Raw genomic sequence first — 20,735 nt, 5'->3', positions numbered from 1 at the left:
TCACGTGACTATGCTACTGTTAGAATTAGCAAATGTTTGACATCGAATAGGTGATGATTAATTAATCAATGTGTTTTAATGGTATCGTAATACAAAACAAACTTTATGCTACTTTTAGCTCCACAAGAGATTAGAACTGTTTAACTTGGATTCCAGAATGTAGTCATTTTAATTCCTTGAACCTGGAATCAGTTTTATGGTTTAGTTTTCCTTCATGCAATGTCATTTTATGTGAGAAGATATGTATCACATCTGTATGAGGATCTTTAATTCTGATGTTTTAGATGAGATTTGATTAAAACATACTTTGTTAATTTTATTGTTTTATTTTCAGAATATACACAGTCTGCAATTATCTCTTGAGTTTCTCGTGCTTGTACAGAATGCTGTTCTGAGACAAGGTTGGTCATTATCACACTGATTTTACTAATTAAATATTTTTAAAACGCTTAGCATTTTTATTACAGTATTTTAATACTTAACTTTGATCAGATTATGAACTGTGACTGTTGGTCAGAAAATGAAAAAGTAGCTTTTACTAGTTACTGTTTATCCACAATTACAGCTTTTATTGGTGAGAATTTTTGAAAATTTTAATGGCAATTTTAACTAAAAATAAACCTTGTTATGATATTTTCTCGCCTATTACTATTATTACAGTAACTGTATTTGCAGAATTGTGTAACCTTTGTATTTTTCAGGGGTATGTTACATGATGTGGCAGATGTTTATAATGAAAAGAATGTTGGCTGCTGTACATTTAATGGAGAAGGTTAATATTGCTTTTATTTATTATAATTACTCTAGTTTTCTGAGTGTATGAAGATTTTATGACTATCCATTTAATTTTAGTCAGTTGCATGTTGTGACAGCTACTTGGGTTTTTTTCCCCTGTTTATTAGTATTAATGCCTTAATACATGTATGAATAAAAGTTTAGTCATTTAAAACATATTTTTATTTTTAGGTTGGTAAAGCTCCGAAAGAGAGGCTGTGTAAGAAGGTAGGTGGTATAGATATTGATTTAATAGTCCATGTAATAAAGGATTGCTTTTTCAGTTTGCAATCTTCGAACAGTAGTATGGTAAATCTGGGAAGTTTTGCCATTTGCAACCGATTTAGAGTTAAAGATACTAAAATTTCACTTTTTGGGGGTCAGAATAGTGCACTGTACAAAACATTACATATTTATTTCTCCAATCTTTCAAATAAGAAGAATGATGGATTTGTTTTAGGTCGCATGTTGATTCAGGGAACATTTTGTTCAGTATCGTGTCGTAATTCGCTATGCAAGTTTCAGAGATCACAACACAAATTTAAAATGTTTAAACAGTAGTTGCTAATACATTTTTAATCTACTAGAAATATCACTAATCAAGATTTTGAAAATAAAACGTTCCCTGTGATTCTGTATGTATTACCCAGTATATTACAATCTTAATTGATCATATCTTCTATTTTGAATTAATTTGTTGCATTGAGTGACTATTTTTCAGGAGGTTGGGATGATTGACACAGCCATGACGGTGTTTGCTCAGTGTGTGTGTGATCTTCTGCAGACTACCATGGATGTAAGTGCAAAAAAAACCTGACATTTCAGGGAACAGGGGTTTGAAGGAATATATATTCAATTTAAAGTAGACCCAAGTTAAATATGTTTGTTCATGGATGTTTTTATCACTATATTCTTAGCTTTGATATTTACATAATGATAGCTGTAATTGAAAAAAAAGAAGTTTGCTCATGTACATTGATTGATTGTTGTTATTAATACTGTAATGGAAAATTGATAGTTTAATCTCTACAGTCTCTGTTGTAATACATGTGTATATTGTAAATAACTACCGCTGATGGATCTTTTGGTCTCTTTATATCACAGTCTGCAGGTAAAAGTGCTAAAAACATTTGTTCTCAAGTTATTTCTAAGACAACTTGTAATAGGTGTAAACCATTGATATTGCTGTTACAAAAATTTTAAGACGGTCATTTATTGAAAGATCTTTTTCAAGATCTATCCATCATTACATTTGTAGAAATCATTAGAAATTGCCTTAGATAGCTATTCTTTAGACTGTGTTAATATAGCATTCTCTGCCAAGGACCTGCCTCCGAACCTATTAGTGTATTTATTGGACAGTAGATTAGACATCTCATGTAATAGAATGACATTATGTGCTGCCTCCTGTAACTGAATTAAGTCCTGCCCTCATCTTCAGGCCTGTGAGACTTTCAAGCTGCATGGACGACATGATACCCCCGACCACTTAGTAAGATTTATCTCAGTATGATAAAATAATGTATATATAGTTTCAAGTAACACACTAACACTTGAGATTGGCATGCAACATGAAAGTCCTACAAGTTTGTTACATACAGTGAAACCTGTCTAAACTTGATAACACAAGGGATGTAATATTTATTTAATGTAGACAGCATTTGGTGTATAGAGGTCACATTTTAGTATTTAGAAAATTTGGGCCCGTGAAATTTGGTGGTTTTTGATAGGATTCTGGTTTGTTCAGGGTCTGGTTTTGACAGGTATCACCGTGTGTGTGTGTATATATATAATATATTATATCTCCCACCAACAAAAGTAAATATTTTTGTACTACATGTATTATTAATTTTCTCCCATTGATTTGGACGTTGTGAGTCTTTAATTTTATGTTCACAAGTTCTCACTGATGGAGGCAGATAAAAATTACATGAAGATTTTTATATCTTTAAACATATTTTTAGACATTTTTATCTGATGACTTGAGTGGTCTGTATTTTAATTAACTATATGAAGTGAAGTTCATCAATTTTATTTTTAATTTAACAATTTTAAATGATTTATTGCAACTTGAACTTTGTGATTTGATTTACACTTATAGTAACAAGAAATCCATCCATACTACACCTTACTGATTTCTCTAGCAATGCATGCCAATTACCTCCCACCCCATAGATGTGCTTTCAGTTAAACTGATTTGTTGGTGGGACATTTTTGTATCATTTGTCATGTTCTTGTAGTTTTTTATTTTTTATTGTTTAAATGTGCATTATGCTGTTTTCATTTCTGGGTGTTTTGGGGGGGGGGGGGAGGGGGGGTCTTTTTTCTTTCTTTTTTCCATATTTCTTATTTGTTTTTGTTGTTACATTTAGTTTTCATTTGTGACAAGCGTTTCGAGTGTGATTATTGAGTGGAATTTCAAGGTTGTTTTTACATTTACTGTATGTTTAAGATCTCATCTGCCAATACCCAATTTTCTTTTCAACATCACCTGTCCTCATAACTAGTGCATATTCCCTACGATTAGTAGACTGGTTCGAACATCCCAACAGCCAATGGGATGCTTAGATTCTTCCAGTGTGTACCCCTTCTTGTTCCGGTCACGTGACTATAACTTCCTGTACCAAATGCAGGAGCTTTCTGGCGGGAGGGGACCCGCATGACGTCTGTCCCGGGTGTCGGTCACCCTGTGATGTCGAGTCACGTTGTCTACTCTGTCTTCCTCTCAGACCGGCTGAATTGACAACTATTTGAAGGTCTTGTCTCAGCGGGCTAAGAAATGGGATTCTGTTTCGGCAGCTTCCCCTCCAGCTACGCCGACTTTGGCGTTTGTGGCTGAACTGCTCAAGTCACTATTACCAAGTATGGTTCAAGAAACTATCACTTCGCTACAAGCCACTACTAGACCTATGGCTACCGTGATGGTACCGGTTACTACTCCAGTGTCTACTACGGTGTGCGCTATGATGACCACGGCTACCACACCGACGGATGCTATGGTGTCTCGACCGCCTAGGGATTCCACTGCGGATCATCGCCGATCTACTTCATCTGTTTTCCACAATCTACGGCTTATTCCAGTCGCCGTCATCGGTCGCGAAGTATACAGGATCATGTCTCACGGTCACCCTCCGGTTCCCGTTACGGTCGTTCATGGTCTCCACGACCTTCAAGTACTGTGGATCGGCATGCTTGTGCTAGACTTTTGCGGGACTTCCCTGAGAATGAACCACACGGTTCCGCCGTGGATGATACAGATACCGCGGATAACATGACTATGAAGGTCTGTTTATTCGTTGTTACGAGCTTCTACCATTGCTACCTAAGCCACTGGCGCCTACCCGGAAGGGACCGGTTCCCATGATTGCTACTGACACAGCTCCAGAGGATGTTGTGATTAAATCTTCACGGGCTCCATGGATTATCGTCGCCAATTTTTGACTGAAGCGGCTTCCAGAGTTTCTGAGGGTTCCAGACGGGACCGTTTACGATTCGGTTCGGTTTAGCTGCGGCTTCCACTATTGACGATCACCTTGCTGGTGTGCACATTATGAGAGCAGATGCGTCTTCGACTGCTTCCATTATAGATACGGATTTGCGGACTACATGATGATGAGGGGTTGTCTGGCTGTGGTTTACGACATGTTCCGTCACGTCTACCTCCGCCGACGCATTCCAAGATGGGCCCGACACCGATGATTGCTTCGGATGTTCATTGACAGCCGGTACTTTGCAGGTTGGTGCTACTGACAATGTTGCAGAAGACTTTGTTTCCATGACTGCCACGGTTTCTGCGATTTTTTTTATTTTTTTTAAAAGAAAGAAAAAAAAGAAGGCGGGTTCAGTGACATTTCCAGCGACACCTGTTACTGGCCCTATCTAGACTTCGCCTGTCTTGATGTTTCCGGATGCGTTCCATCCTGCGGCTTTACTTTGCTGTTTACATTACCTGCGGCTACTGTGGAAGGGACTTCAGCGGTTTCACTGGGTTAGCGTTCTTCATACTCTTCTCGTGACCAGTCTGAGTCGTCTCACCAGAGCCGTGCACGCAGTCAGTCTTTATGGCCTATCACGGGTCTCATGGACTGTTGTCACCGATCTTCGTCTGATGTTCGCTTCCTGGTTCCTGGGGGATTCCGATGCGCCTTTTCATAGTCTCCGTCTCCAGCGACTGCCTTTCTGTCCGTTTGTCTGCTTATGTGCACATTATGACGAATTTCCACATGATGATCCAGTCTCATCTGTGGTTGAGGATACGGTTAGGATACGCATAGAACCTTCGACGATATGTCTCGCTCCGAGGTTGATACAGACATTGCGCCTGATGACAAACTGTTTTCCAGTTTCCTGTCGATTGTCGGTTTGCTGCTGTTGCTGTTGGGTCACACAGTCAGTTGTACTACGGCATAGATTCGACGTTACATGCGTACCGGGTTGGTGTTGACAACAGAATGCGTCGGTCCAGTGGTTGTTCGATGACTTTACCGATATATTCGGCAGATCGATTGCTACATCCGGTGGTGTTGCCTGTCAGTCGCTACTTCCTCTGGCTCCGGAAGTTCTCCAGTCGCCATCACGCGGTTTTTTTTTTTTTACCGCGACTATTTTACTATGGTCCAGTGCGGTTTATCCTCTCACTGTGTTCACTGTTGTTTCGCCAGAGTTGTATCTCAGGTTCGTACTGCAGGGAGTGCACTACGAGTGGATGGTTTTGCCGTTTGGCATTTCGGTAGTTCTTTGGCTGCTCACAAGAATAACAGCCTCAATGGCGCGGGTTTTTCATCAGCAGGGTATATCATTTTACTCATGTCTGGACGACTGTCTTTTGAAGTGCCAGAACAAGACGAAGTTAGCGGGCCAAGTCAGCTACGTACTTCAGTTCTTGAACCGTCTCGGATGGATTGTCGACCAGGAAAGGTCTCTACTGCTACCAACACAGAATCTCCAGTTTCTTGGGATTCACTTGCGTACCGATCTGGGACTCCTTCAGGTTCTTGCAGCCCGATGGACCAAGATTCAATCTGTGGTATCCAAAGTTCTGGCCGAACTTGTGACTTTCCATGCGTGGCAGAGCCTACTGGGTCTTTTGACCTCAACCCAAGTCTTGACTGGGGTACCTGTCACGAGGCGGCCATCGTTGGGCCACGGGGGGGAGCTTGTCGTCCACTAGTGAATGGTCTAACGATCTACCGGTCACGAACCTCGGTGCAGGGGGACTTGCCAAACGCACATCCATCCAGCTACAGGGTCGCCTGCAGTTACAGCGTTTACAAGTCTTCCTCATTCCGTACATCACGTTGAACAACCCCCGACTGATGATAACCCTTCTCAACAACCTTTGACCCTGTCTGCAATGGTAGCTTATTTCGTCAAATGTCTTAGGCGGAGTCTCTTTGATGCCATTCCAAGCGACCGACCATCTGTTTGTGGACGCCTCACGAGAAGGTTGGGAAGTCATTTCAACAGTCAGACATCGGGGCTGTGGTCTACCATCGAAGCCAGTTTCCACATCAACGTGTTGGAGCTTCTGGCAGTGTTCAATGCGATACGTCCTTGGTGTCGGCACTTGCTCCATGCAACTCTTACGGTAGCGACCGACAACGTGACAGCGGCGGCCTACATCAATCGTCATGGCAGAACTTATTCCAGCAGTCTGCTCAATCTCATCTATCGTCTGTTCAAGCTGACAGATTCAATCCCGCTGTAACTCAGAGCATGTCACATACCAGGGGTGTTGAATGTTCTGGCAGACACGTTGTCAAGACCGTCCGCTCCACAAAGTACCGAGTGGATGCTCAACCCAGAAGCGTTCCGGTGGGTGTGTCACAGGCTGTGGACACCAACTGGTGATCTTTCTGTGACGTGCTTCATTCGTCAATTCCGATCGTACGTGTCACCAGTACCGGATTCCGACGCATTGGATCTCGACAGCTTGGCCATCAGTTGGGACAATCTGGATGCGTATGCGTTCCCGTCACCAGTGTTGCTACCGAGAGTCCTCCAGCGGTTTCAGGAGTTCCATTGTTGGATACTTCTCATCGCTCCAAAATGGCCAAGCGGAATTTGGTATCCAGACCTACGTCTTGTGGCACCAGATCCTCTACCGCTACTTGATTGGGATCGCCACTTGCTTCAATCCATGTCGAGACAGCACCATCCACATCCAAGCTTGTACCAACTACATGCGTGGACCGTATCTCCGACGGTTTAAAGAAGAAGGGATTTTCTTTGACCACATCGGCGATTTTGAAAACTCCATGTTCAAGGGTTTCAAGCACGAGGATCAGATTCAACGGTTTCAGCCACCGAAATGGGACCTTAATCTAGTTCTGAGGGCCTTGTCTCAAGCACCTTATGGTAGTACTATACCAAATAACTTCCGGCTGGGTCAAAGTTCGAGGTGCACCGAACTTTTGATAGAGAAGTGAACACCACAAGTCTTGTGATTGGTTATAAATGTGAGTGTGTTGGTTGTAAAAAATAATAGTTTCATCTGGGTAAAATAAATGTGCAATTTTATTTCATCTAGTACCAATGTGTCAAGTAGCCTTGTGCTTGAAACATGTATGGGGTACCTGTAAAAAAAAGTACTCAAATTTTGTGCGAAACTAGGGTAGTCCTAGACGCTACCCGTTATCTCAGAAACGAGCAGCTTGACCCCCATTTTTTTCTGATTCACTTTAAGTGTAAGGGGTGGTAGTATTTATATCCGTGGCGTTTATGTCGGTTGATACGTTGCAGGTAGGAGTTTTAGCCGCATATGTTACTATTGTCGTCTATGGGATTTGATTTGGTAGTATACACCCTATAGCACATATTCAGTGCATAATAAAAAATATTATGATTTTGTCATTTTATTTAATTAAACTATACTGGTTGATTAATTAGCCATCACTCGATCATGCAAGTTCACAATAACCTTGACCTTGACAATAATCTCTGTACATGGCTCTGAATGGAGTTTGAATCAAAGTTAGCACTGAAGAAAAGTTGGTTTTGGCCTATGATTCATACTGTAAAGATTTCAATAATTTCTTTTTACATGGTATTTGACTTGCCATATACAACTGCTCTTAAATATGGTATTATATATAGGCAACCTGAACTAAGATTTTAATAGCAATTTATTTTTATATTAAAAATAGCATGTGCCAATAGTGGGTTAATGTCTTTAGTTTGTCATTGTTAATTTTTTATGTATGAAATTCTGAAAACTCAAATTTGTAAAGAAGTTGATTTTTATTGTCATTTTGACATATTTATAGGGTGCTAAGTTATATTTTAGACAAATTTGTAGTTTTATGCAAAATTTAAAGTAAATTTGAAGAAAAACTTTACCGAAAACATAATTAAATTTGTTGTCACTATTGTGCCTTCTGTTCTTATTTGTACATAACAATAAGGTTGTTAAACATATACTTAGATCTCCAGATCATTTTTGTTTCTTAATAATCACTTAGCTCTCATGAAAAGCATTTTGAGTTTATACTAGATTCAGAACCAATTTTTTCAGATTTGATTATCTGCCTTGGATTAAGTTGATAATTTATTTTATTGTTAAAGCTGTATTACCTAATGTTACTAGCTAAATAAAATGCTGGATTACAGATTGTAGGAATACATCTAATGTACATATTGTATTCATCCGGATTAGAAAATAATGCCAGAAAATAGATGTTCGGGTAATTTTGTCATTTAAAAATAGTTTTTTTCAGTAATTAATCAAAAATAAATGTGTTAAAGCTGCATGATTATTCCAGATATCACAACTATTAAAACCTCCAACTACAGTAGGCTATAAATAAAATATAGTCAGGAATATTGGTGGCTGCCAATGGTTTTGATGGTTCATTATGAAAATCAGCATGGCCGATGGATTTGAAATTCCCACACCTGGTAACTTGAAGACACCCACACCCAGCATACAGGATTTCCTCCCAACACTAATGTTCAGGACATTAAGTCATTACTTCATACAGGTACAGTCATGTTTGTGTTTCCTTCCTCAGACAGTGTATTTTTTTAATACTGATATTTCTTTGATGTGCCTGTTAAGGTCTTCATAATCTAGGGGTCAATCAAGTGCATGTGTTTTAATGGCATTCTTTAAAGGGGTAGAGGTACTCTGACTATCTTTGTTGTCTCTACATATATACCTGAGTACACACACCCAACTGAAAGTAAATATCTTCAGGAGTTTTATTTTAAAACATTTTGTTGTTTAGTATGACATATTGAATTTGTACAAAACTATATGCAATATATATGCTTTTTGAGGTGTACATTATATCAGGTTGCACTGTAGAAACAACAGTTTCAGTGAGGTTGTCAGTTTATGTCAGAATACACCAGATCCTGGTTGTCATAAAGACACATAGCTGGACACTTTTTGAAAAATGTATGTTATCAGTATAGGTAGTACTATACCAAATAACTTCCGGCTGGGTCAAAGTTCGAGGTGCACCGAACTTTTGATAGAGAAGTGAACACCACAAGTCCTGTGATTGGTTATAAATGTGAGTGTGTTGGTTGTAAAAAATAATAGTTTCATCTGGGTAAAATAAATGTGCAATTTTATTTCATCTAGTACCAATGTGTCAAGTAGCCTTGTGCTTGAAACATGTATGGGGTACCTGTAAAAAAAAAGTACTCAAATTTTGTGCGAAACTAGGGTAGTCATAGACGCTACCCGTTATCTCAGAAACGAGCAGCTTGACCCCCATTTTTTTCTGATTCACTTTAAGTGTAAGGGGTGGTAGTATTTATATCTGTGGCGTTTATGTCGGTTGATACGTTGCAGGTAGGAGTTTTAGCCGCATATGTTACTATTGTCGTCTATGGGATTTGATTTGGTAGTATACACCCTATATTATGAGCCTGCTGCGAAGGCCTCTTAGAGGTTTGGACAAGGAAGACGGTGTTCACGATAGGGTTCACTACAGCGGCAAGAGTGTCAGAGATACATGCTTTGGATGTCGACATGGTGCGTTTTAATCACGACTACTCTTCATTTTCACTGAGTCTTTTGATGAACTTTGTTGCTAAAAATCAGTTGCTGGATCAATGTCCTCGCACCTATGATGTTAAAGCACTCTATTCCATTGTGGGTTCACATGATGTGGAAGATTTGTCGTTGTGTTCTGTTTGAACTCTTAAGCTGTACCTGGAGAGAACTGCCACCTTTCGCAAACATCGACAGAATTGTTCCTCTGTTGCAACCAGAGACATTTGAAAGACATTACTAAAAACACAGTGTCTACTTGGATACGATCCACGATTTTGTGTGCCTACCAATCAGCAGGGTTACCTCCAGTCGGCATCTTAACCCACATGAACTGCGTGCTTTAGCTGCTACTATGTCGCTGCATTGTAACACTCTGGGTTCCAGCATCGTATCCGGGGTGTTATTGGGCCACCGATTCCATCTTCACTAACTACTATCTGCGAGAGGTATCGACCGAAGACGTAGAGGGGTTCCATCATCTGGGTCCGGTGGTTGCAGCTCAAACTCTGGTTAACTCTGGTCGTCCTCGTTGTCATTGATGTCGGATTCAGGACTGTACCCCAAGATGTCCATTGAATCGACAAGTGAGGACTTCATTTGACAAATTGTTTTTGCACACCTTTCTGAAGTTTTGCACTGGTTGGTGTCAGAACTTTTTGTATGGATAACACTAGTTAGTCAATGCACTGCACACTAACGACCTGTTTTCGTATTAATTGAACTAACTTCTCCACCATTTTACTAGTAAGAAAAAATCGGGGTTTTGTTGGTTTAATGTTCTGATGGATGCTTCCACCATATTTGTTTCCGTTTGGTATACAATTATTGGTTGGATGGTTACGTAACACCTGCATCTGCGGTGGTGACGCTTGTCCACCATTCAGAACTTCCTGGTTGGAGAACGAATTTCTGACCCTTTCCGTAATTCACGACTTCGATCAGCCACACCACTGACGGATGCCACCTTTCCCACTGTCAATACTAACAGCATGGATATTGGTTGTTATGCATTGCTTGGAGGATGGGCTAATTTTGGTTGGCTTTCTTTCTTCCACTGTCAGTTTCCTACCGGTCCATGAGGAGAAGACTTGTGCATCTTCGGAGTATGGAACCCGCCACCATCTGTTGAATGCTGCACTAGTTATGAGGACAGGTGATGTTGAAAAGAAATGGAGAAAACTTGAGGTGTTTTCTCTTTTATAGATACATCACCTGTCCTCATGGGATGATTCCCACCCTTCCTCCCCTCTTCCAGTTCTCTGCGATTCACTCAGGGAAAAGAAGGAAGTTATAGTCACGTGACCAAAACAGGAAGGAGTACACAGTGGAAGAATCTAAGCCATCCCATTGGCTGTTGGGATGTTCGAACCAGTCTACTAATCGTAGGGAATATGCACTAGTTATGAGGACAGGTGATGTTGAAAAGAAATCTATAAAAGATTTCTCCAGTTTTTTGTGTGTGTATTAAACATACTTTCACTTTGCCATCCATCTGTCCATCCATCCATCTGTATGTCTGTGCATCCATCCAATCATCCATCCATCCAGTGGATACCATCCATCCATCCTTCCATACACCCATCAATCCACCCACCCATCAATCCATACATCTGTCCATCCATCCAAACATCCAGCCAATGTTTACTTCCCAAATGAAGAAACTAGCCAAGGTGTGTTTGATATATGTGGTAAACATAATTTTTATAAACATGTTTAAATGTATTAAATTATTATGTTTAAATTATCGCAGTGATAACTGTTTATTTTACCCTTGATTTGTGTTCAGATTTGTAATTACATACAAATGATATAAGATATATCATGATACATCAGTGTAAAGTGTACAATTAAATATTTTACCTCAGTAATTTATATCATCCACCTTACTATTTGAAACTGCTTGGATGAAAAATAAATTATCGTTGTGTCCCAAGTTTGTCAGATATTTGAACAATGAAGCTGTATATTTGCAGGCAAACTGTGAGATGAACGAAGTACCTGTGTTTAACTTGGAGCCAATCTGGCAGCATATTCATGGTCCGGCCTCGCTTGGAGAACTCGCGGTGGACCAGAAACCAGTGAACTACCACTTGACTCGTCACCACTATCATCTCGCGGTCATCGTACACGCTATTCTAGTCTTCAACATGAAATCTGTCAAAGTGTTGTCACTCTTCGATTCAAAGGTAAATCTCTTACCTGATAAACACCACACTGTTGTCATCATGCACGTTATTCTAGTCTTCAACATGAAATCTGTCAAAGGTAAATCTATTACCTGATAAATGCCAAACTGTCTTGATGTCATCATGCATGCTATTCTATTATTCAACATGAAATCTGTCAAAAGTGTAGTCACTCTTCGATTCAAACGTAAATCTATTACCTGATAAACACCAAACTGTCTTCTTGTCATCATGCATGTTATTCTAGTCTTCAACATGAAATCTGTCAAAGTGTTGTCACTCTTCGATTCAAAGGCAAATCTATTACCTGATAAACACCAAACTGTCTTCTTGTCATCATGCATGTTATTCTAGTCTTCAACATGAAATCTGTCAAAGTGTTGTCACTCTTTGATTCAAAGGCAAATCTATTACCTGATAAACACCAAACTGTCTTCTTGTCATCATGTATGTTATTCTAGTCTTCAGTATAATGTCTGTCAAAGTGTTGTCACTCTTCGATTCAAAGGCAAATCTATTACCTGATAAACACCAAACTGTCTGCTTGTCATCATGCATGTTATTCTAGTCTTCGACATGAAATCTGTCAAAGTGTTGTCACTCTTCGATTCAAAGGCAAATCTATTACCTGATAAACACCAAACTGTCTGCTTGTCATCATGCATGTTATTCTAGTCTTCAACATGAAATCTGTCAAAGTGTTGTTACTCTTCGATTCAAAGGCAAATCTATTACCTGATAAACACCAAACTGTCTGCTTGTCATCATGCATGTTATTCTAGTCTTCGACATGAAATCTGTCAAAGTGTTGTCACTCTTCGATTCAAAGGCAAATCTATTACCTGATAAACACCAAACTGTCTGCTTGTCATCATGCATGTTATTCTAGTCTTCAACATGAAATCTGTCAAAGTGTTGTTACTCTTCGATTCAAAGGCAAATCTATTACCTGATAAACACCAAACTGTCTGCTTGTCATCATGCATGTTATTCTAGTCTTCAACATGAAATCTGTCAAAGTGTTGTCACTCTTCGATTCAAAGGCAAATCTATTACCTGATAAACACCAAACTGTCTTCTTGTCATCATGCATGTTATTCTAGTCTTCGACATGAAATCTGTCAAAGTGTTGTCACTCTTCGATTCAAAGGCAAATCTATTACCTGATAAACACCAAACTGTCTTCTTGTCATCATGCATGTTATTCTAGTCTTCGACATGAAATCTGTCAAAGTGTTGTCACTCTTCGATTCAAAGGCAAATCTATTACCTGATAAACACCAAACTGTCTTCTTGTCATCATGCATGTTATTCTAGTCTTCCACATGAAATCTGTCAAAGTGTTGTCACTCTTCGATTCAAAGGCAAATCTATTACCTGATAAACACCAAACTGTCTTCTTGTCATAATGCATGCTATTCTAGTCTTCAGTATAATGTCTGTCAAAGTGTTGTCACTCTTTGATTCATGGGTAAATCTGTTGCTTGATTTCCCCAGGGCCTTAAGGCGTAGCGGCCCGACACGCCTTGGTCCGTAAAGTAAGCGCTTTGACAGCGTGGAAGCCCCTTAAATCAATTGCCGCTACGCCTTGATTTGAAGTGCTTTAGAAAAACAATTTTCACAAGTACGAGCGTGGAAGTCGACTACCTCTTGCAAACAATTTGTGTACCAGTATATCAAGCACATCTAATTACTATGACAGGTAAAACACTTCCTAAATACCTAACAATGGACCAGTTGTCTGCTCGCAACTGGTGTTTAGTAATTTTACCACATCTACTGGGACCGCTAATCCGTCAGGAAGGCGCTTACGCGTAACGGGATTCCCGTGCCGAGCAATCACGCTTCAAGGTCGATCATAGAAGATGCCCATTGACAGAATCAGCTGTACCATTTAACTGAATAAACGATAGATGAAGCACTTTTTAAAAGTACAGTTAAGTTGGCAATCAATCATTTCTATCCTAACACCCCCTTCCCAATACTCCCACACACTGAAAACATCCAAGGCTCTCGCTGTCGGTAGTCAAATTTGCCATTGGCTAATTAAAAATTATTTGCAAGTGGCTAAAATTTTGGCTAAACCATTTTCTATCTTCTGATGTGAACAAACAGTTACATATCTATCCAACAGCTCAAACATAATAATAATACCAAATATTCAATTAGTGTAATAGCGATCTTGCGACCGGTAACGAGAAAATCCAGAATACAGTGTAGGCCTTATGATGTTTGTTTATTTTAATAATCACTGTTATTAATTTTAACCGCATGCATTCGACATGTATGACAGCAATGTGATGGTAATTCAATGTCTGGAAGATCTGTAACTTGTTATTTTAACTTTGTTAAGTCTTTGAACCAAAGTAATAAAAACAAACAGACATGTAGGGCTATCCTTGGAGCCGAGTTCAGCCAGATCGAGCGAAAACAAAACGTTCGCTACACTGGTTTGTGTGCTTCACGTTAAACCAAATGGACACGACGGACACCAATCAAATAGTTCGCGAACGTTAGGAAGAACGTTCGTTGGCTGAACCGAGGAAAGCTCTCGACACGAATATACGTCGCGCTTCAGTCAGCTGACACCCACGTGTCAAGAGGCTTCGTTGCGGACATTGAACAGTACGATTACACAGAAGTAAATCTTGATGTAAATGTGTAGAAAAACAATAGTTGTTTGCATCAATGAATACCTGACGGCAGTTTAATTTATTTCCTTTGTCTTTGTTAATTTTGTACCTATGGTCGAGAGATCGCGATCATGGGAAATGAACATACAGTATAAATTTATACAAATTGCAGTTAAACGTACGCTGAATTAGCTTACAATAATCATGTTTGTTAGATAATGTTAGATATATATTTGTACGACTGTGAGGTGACATTTAATAAGTTAGATGGATTTTTAAAAGACCGTAAATTTTAATTTTATTAACAGCTGTTTTGTTGTTGTTGTTTGGGTTTTTTTTATAAATGGAATATACTGTGAAGTCGGCATTCTTAGCCTAGGTATTTTACAAGAAGAAATCACAAGCATTTAACACGACGCTGAAATCAACAGCAACAACATGGCACAAATTATGAAATTGTTGGGGGTGGGGAATTGATGGGTTACTTTTAAAAAAAAAAGCTGGATTGAAGGCAAACACTTAACTATTTTCAACCCACTACCCCACTTATTTTGGCTTGATTTGTGTTATACTGATTCTAAAAATGTAAGTGCCTTAAAAAAATCCTGGGGAAAGGCCTGCACAGTCTTGCTGTCAATATGTATCTTTTCTAGTCTTCAGCTTAAAAATAGGTTAAAATATCGATACTATCTGAATTTAAAGCATTTCTACCTCTCGATTTAAAAAAAAAAAATTCATGTTCTTTTCTTTGAACTATGAAAGCCATTTTATTAACCGAGTGAGTTTCTACCAATATATTAAAACATTTCCAGTTTTATTTAACTCATTTAATTTGTGTAGTTTATAACTCTAGTTGACATTTTTATTTAAAACGAAATACATTCCTTTTCAGGGAAAGAACAGTTTTTTCAAAGACTTGCATTCCCATCCACTTCTTCCAAACCAGAATGTTGATACTGGAATTTCTCTCAGTCGCCGAACGGTAAATTCAGTACACATTTATCTCACAACACTAAACTTAGTACACATTTATCTGAGTACAAGCTTGACATTATTTTCTGTTTTAGATGTTTATGGTAATAAGTTTTAAAATGGTTATATTGTATATAATAAATTCTTTTGCCAACAAAAAGTTTATTTAATACTGATATTTAACAGTGTCAGGGTATTAACGAAGGTAAAAATTAATTACTATGACATTATTTGTCAATTTATTTTTCATTGCAAAAGTTTCATAATACTAGGAATATATATTGATTTGGTGTGTGTAAAGGGCAGAGTAATGTTATGCATTTAAAATAACAATTGTTTATCGTCAATTTCCATTTTAAAAAAATTCTAGTTATCTTTTTTGCTCTATGTACAAAATACTGTCCAGTTTACAAAATCTTGTTCTGTTTTTGTGCTAACTTATCTAAACCCAGTGGTTCCAACATTTTCCCCCACATACAATTTTTTGACAAAAGATTTGTACAATTTACAAAAACAAAATATGTTTTCAGTTTTTGTGCCGAGTTATCTCCCATGCAGTTCAAACCCTGGAGAGTCCTGACAAAGAAGCGTCATCACCAGACAGTCCCACACATGGTGGATCTCTGCACCCTCTGTCGAGTCACAGCAAGAGACAGAAGAACACTGCCTTTAAATGGCCGGTGATGGTTCTCGAGCTGGCCAAGGACTTTGGTCTCGATGTCGACCATCTCAAACGTCATAACGTCTGCGAGCTCTACTCTATTGGTCAAGATAAACTGGCTGAAGAGGTTAGGATTTATTTAATTTACCCAATCCAGTCATAAATAGCATACACACATTTCTCCATATATTTTTTCGCGGTCAGTTTATTAGAAGTTTTGCAATTTCCTTCCAAATTAAATATTTTGAAGGCTTTTTCTAATGTATGTAGAGAGGATGATTTTCCGTTTCAGATTTTGCCACATTCCGTTTCAGATTTTAGCAAATTCTGTTTTTTTCCATTTTTGTGTTCAATTAGTGTCATGTTTTATTGTTATAAACTATATACATTTGTTATATTGTTTCAGCTCTGAGCTGATTTGCTATTGCTATTTTTTTAAATACCTGTAAAAATAATTTTTGAAACAAACTTAAAAAAAAGAAAAAAGTGTATAAACCGCACCACTTGGTTCCCACCTTCATCCGTAAATAAACCGCACCTTTAAATAAGCCGCGGTTAAAACAAAGCCACGAACTTAATTACGGTTAATTATTGTTTGTATTTAATAATAATAAAGAGATCCATTCTCCCTTAAATTCAAACAATAAATAATTGTTGATTGTGTGGCTTTTAGTTTCATTTCATCTGATGGATTATGGGTAAGTTTCATTTATAAACAAAACACACCGTTGACAAACCCCGCTATTTTCGCGAAAATATGAACAAGAACTTTGGTAATGTGTTGTTCGTAATCTTATATTAGTTGCCAAAAACTATGTCTAAATAAATAAATACATGAGAACATTTTATTAGTTCCAGTATGATTACAAAAGCGTGAACCAAAAAAAAAAAAGGGGGGGGGGCACACGTGAGAATTACTATTTTAGTACTCACTCGATTACACATGTATGTTTCTCTGTAACCTAACTAGCGTGTCGTGTGCACAAATTACATATTCAAACGAGGTCGAGTCAATCTGGATATAGGCCAGTAGTAGTGAACCGAAACTAAGCACTGTTCTGTCGATCGTTTAAAGTTTCGACATTATTTTATAACTTTAAATATATATATATATATATATATATTTGCCTAGAATTATATATTCAGAGCCTGTAGCACAAATAACAGCCCAATTTCCAAGATATATATTTTGCAACCCCCTCGGGGAGAGGGGGAAAATGTACACAATGATGACAATGCCTCACCACGGGACCCCCTGAACCGCAGGGTCTGTAGCATGTGCTACATGTGTTACAATAATAAACCGGTGAGAAGAAAAGTAAAATGCTATTTTTGTGTGCAATTTAGAAAACAATCGATTCAAAAATAAATAACATGTAGTAAATTCCGTAGCATGAAAAAAGGCATTCCCCGTGGGACGGACTATACATGTGAAATGTTTCCGTACAAATTAACGAATATGCCCGAAGTTTTATGAAATTACGTTTTCTGGCGAAAGCGTTGTGTAAATTGGCTATGCTTTTGAATCGTAATAAGTATTATTGAAAAATATCGAAATTGAACGTACTAGAAATCTTATTATATAATCAACATTCTAAAATTGTATTAGTAAATGTTTATTTTTATATTTCAAGTTAAATTTCACTATGTAAAGTGACACTATGCGTATATTATCAATATTGAATCTTAAAACTACTAAAAATATTTATTATGGTGCTTGAACCAGAAATACAACTTTTGAAGGTTATTTTTAAAAAATTGCAAATTCCGTTTCAGTTACTAAATTCCGCGATTCCGTCCGTTTTTCCGTGATCACAGAAAATCATCCCCTCTATGTATGTGATCATCTTATTTAATAACTGGTTTGAAATGATAAAAAATAAGCAATTAGAGTTGTTCCCAAATTGGAGATAGGAGGCACTGTAATTATTATTTTATGCTGGGTCTTTTACAAATTTTTCTTTCTGCGTATATGGTTTAAACTAAAAATATTTTGTCAGGTAGATATACTTTAAAAAAAGTCACTCCTTCCCTATGATCAGTTTAGGAATAACTCTTGGATAAAATGAACATAAATAGATCACACTGTGTACTAACCACCTATCTATAAAAGACACTTCAAAGATGTTCATTTTAGAATCAAATATTGTTTTAATAAGGAGCATCGGTTCAAATAGCTATTTTTGGTCACTTATAAGTACAGATGTGAATACAAGGATGCATTTGTAAAAAAAGAAAGAATTCTATTTGGTTTCAGGTTTTGCTAACAGTTAATGATCATGAGATTATGGGGTCACAGCTGTTGCTCATTGCAGGACAACGTATTGCTCACTATCTGTTTAAATGTGACACCCCAGACACTGTTAAGATTGTGTCAAGTATGTCAACAACTCTCTCAACATGGCTAAAACAACAGGTTAGTGCATAAATTACTCCAATACCACATATAGTACTTACATTTATTCATATTTCCCAGTTTTTCTGAAGATATTAATAAACAACACTGATCGAGGCTATCTTGATAATGGCCACTTTAGTTTTGTTTTTTTGTGAGAAATACCTGGAAGATATTTAACCGTTTTACCAACAACGAAAATCACGAAATATTGGAATATGAATCAGAGTTACTTTCCAAACAAAATTCTATAATAAAAAACACCAGATTTTGAAATAACATATCTATGTTGGACACCAAATAGCCATAATTTAATGTGTTGAGGTGTATTCCTTTGCTTTATAGTCCTCTAAATAAGTCATGAATGACTGCTTTTATCATTTTGGTCATTACATTTAATTATTCGTGAATTTTATGTAAATTGGTGCTGTTTACTATTTGTGATAAAAACAACAAAAATTCAAACAACACAATGCTTTACAGCTGTGATGATTTGGCTTTCAGCTCTAAATTATTATTTGTATTTTCAGTTATTAATATAAGTTGGTGACATGTATGTACTGGACATATTAATATCTCCCCTGAAAAACAATAAATTTGTTATTACTGAAATTTTTTTGACATACTTTCAGGACCGTGAGCAGCTACATAAGCCTGATGTAGCCCTTGGAGACACAGTTCTGTTGTTAGGCCATGTGGCCAACTACCTGCATGAGGGACATTCTGAGTACAACCTCGCAATTTCATTGATTGAACTAGTCCAGACATTAACTACTTTCAAGCCGGATGTATAGTTCACAAATACTCATTAACAATTTATTTGTAACTGTGTAATTCAGTGGTGTGGGTTTATAAGTTATTGAATTTTTTTTTTTTTTAAATATTTTTGCAAGTTGCCCTTAACTGGTGTTTTACACCATAGTGTATTAAATCCAGATGATAGTGGTGTGAACTATTGGTATACATGGTAACTGCTTTTTAGTTCTTTTTACCTCACAAAATATTGCAAAAATTGGGTCTACTTAAACTTGAAAATATTTCCTGCAGTTTGTGACCGTGTATGAAATAGCAGTTGTTTGCGATGATTATTATGTTAATATGGATACACTTTTTGCTTGTCATTTATTGTCCAATGTTTGATATGCTCTATATTCAATTCAATATTCAAAACATAACCTGTTATATAAGTATAACAACACATTCAGTTTTGAAAAATTCATCATGGAACTAAACTATGTGGGGGGGGGGGGGGGGGGGGGGGGGTTTAGTGGACATGTTGGTGTTGTGTTTAAACTACTATTTGAGTATTTTCAGTGTAAAATAAATGTCATATAATATTGCTCTCTTGACTACTTTATCTTGCGGACAGTGGAATGACATTACAGCAGCAGCTTTAAGAATTGAGATGCCCTGAGAAAACATTTCTGATTTTGTACTCCATGGATTAGTACTATCTTTATTATCTATAAGATTAAACTGGAAAAAGTAATGAAAATATTGTCTCCTGGTATAGGTTTGAATAGTTCCTCTGTTGTATATTGAACTGTGAATTTGCACACGTCTTTCAGTTTTGCTTTTATTTAATGAATTTCTTAATGTCATTGATTAGATACTCTTGTTTACTACATGTTTTGATTAGATATAATCAAAATATAATATTATGTACAAACTGTTTATCAACTATGCAAGTTGTGAACCATGTGGACTTTGGCACGGAACTTTTCATTACTATTTTATTAAAAATTAATGTTAAAATGTAAAGCACTGTTATCCATTTCAATTTAAAGTGCATTTTATAAATAAAATATGTTTAGATAATTTATAATTCATGATTATGTCATCCAAAACCTTACATATTTTTGTTAATGTTTCCGTTTACTGGTCTGATTAGTTTTACTCATCATGTTTCGCATTGTTGCATAATGGCTTAAAATAAAATGTATACTATAAGAACTATTTAAAATTTGTTATTTACATATATTTTATTATGTTTTAGAAAAACATTCAGCACATGTCTGTAGAACATGCAGAAATGTAATGATGACTATGATGTGGTATACAATGTTTATATTAAGTTTGGTTTCCCCCACGGCACTAATGACCGCCAGTA

At 37.3% G+C, this 20,735-nt stretch overlaps 1 protein-coding gene across 2 annotated transcripts in view; it reads left to right on the top strand.

Moving 5' to 3' along the window:
- The window catches only part of LOC121371295 (rab3 GTPase-activating protein non-catalytic subunit-like), a 46,555-nt gene extending 25,980 nt beyond the window's left edge, over positions 1-20,575 (top strand). Inside the window, exons 26-35 of one of the 2 annotated variants that reach the window (XM_041497088.1) lie at positions 335-401; positions 702-772; positions 967-1,002; positions 1,496-1,570; positions 2,216-2,266; positions 11,752-11,964; positions 15,490-15,579; positions 16,100-16,357; positions 18,488-18,646; positions 19,258-20,575. In XM_041497088.1, coding sequence (XP_041353022.1) covers positions 335-401; positions 702-772; positions 967-1,002; positions 1,496-1,570; positions 2,216-2,266; positions 11,752-11,964; positions 15,490-15,579; positions 16,100-16,357; positions 18,488-18,646; positions 19,258-19,419 — 1,182 coding nt within the window. In that variant the 3' untranslated portion in view covers positions 19,420-20,575. The remainder of the gene's footprint in view (positions 1-334; positions 402-701; positions 773-966; positions 1,003-1,495; positions 1,571-2,215; positions 2,267-11,751; positions 11,965-15,489; positions 15,580-16,099; positions 16,358-18,487; positions 18,647-19,257) is intronic. The other variant, XM_041497089.1, reaches the window with a different exon arrangement.
- Positions 20,576-20,735: the final 160 nt, after the last annotated feature.

This window comes from Gigantopelta aegis, chromosome 4 (genome assembly GCF_016097555.1).
Source record: "Gigantopelta aegis isolate Gae_Host chromosome 4, Gae_host_genome, whole genome shotgun sequence".
Classification (NCBI taxonomy): domain Eukaryota; kingdom Metazoa; phylum Mollusca; class Gastropoda; order Neomphalida; family Peltospiridae; genus Gigantopelta; species Gigantopelta aegis.
The sequence above is the reverse complement of the archived record's forward strand: the minus strand, read 5'-3'. Positions and strand labels throughout refer to the sequence as shown.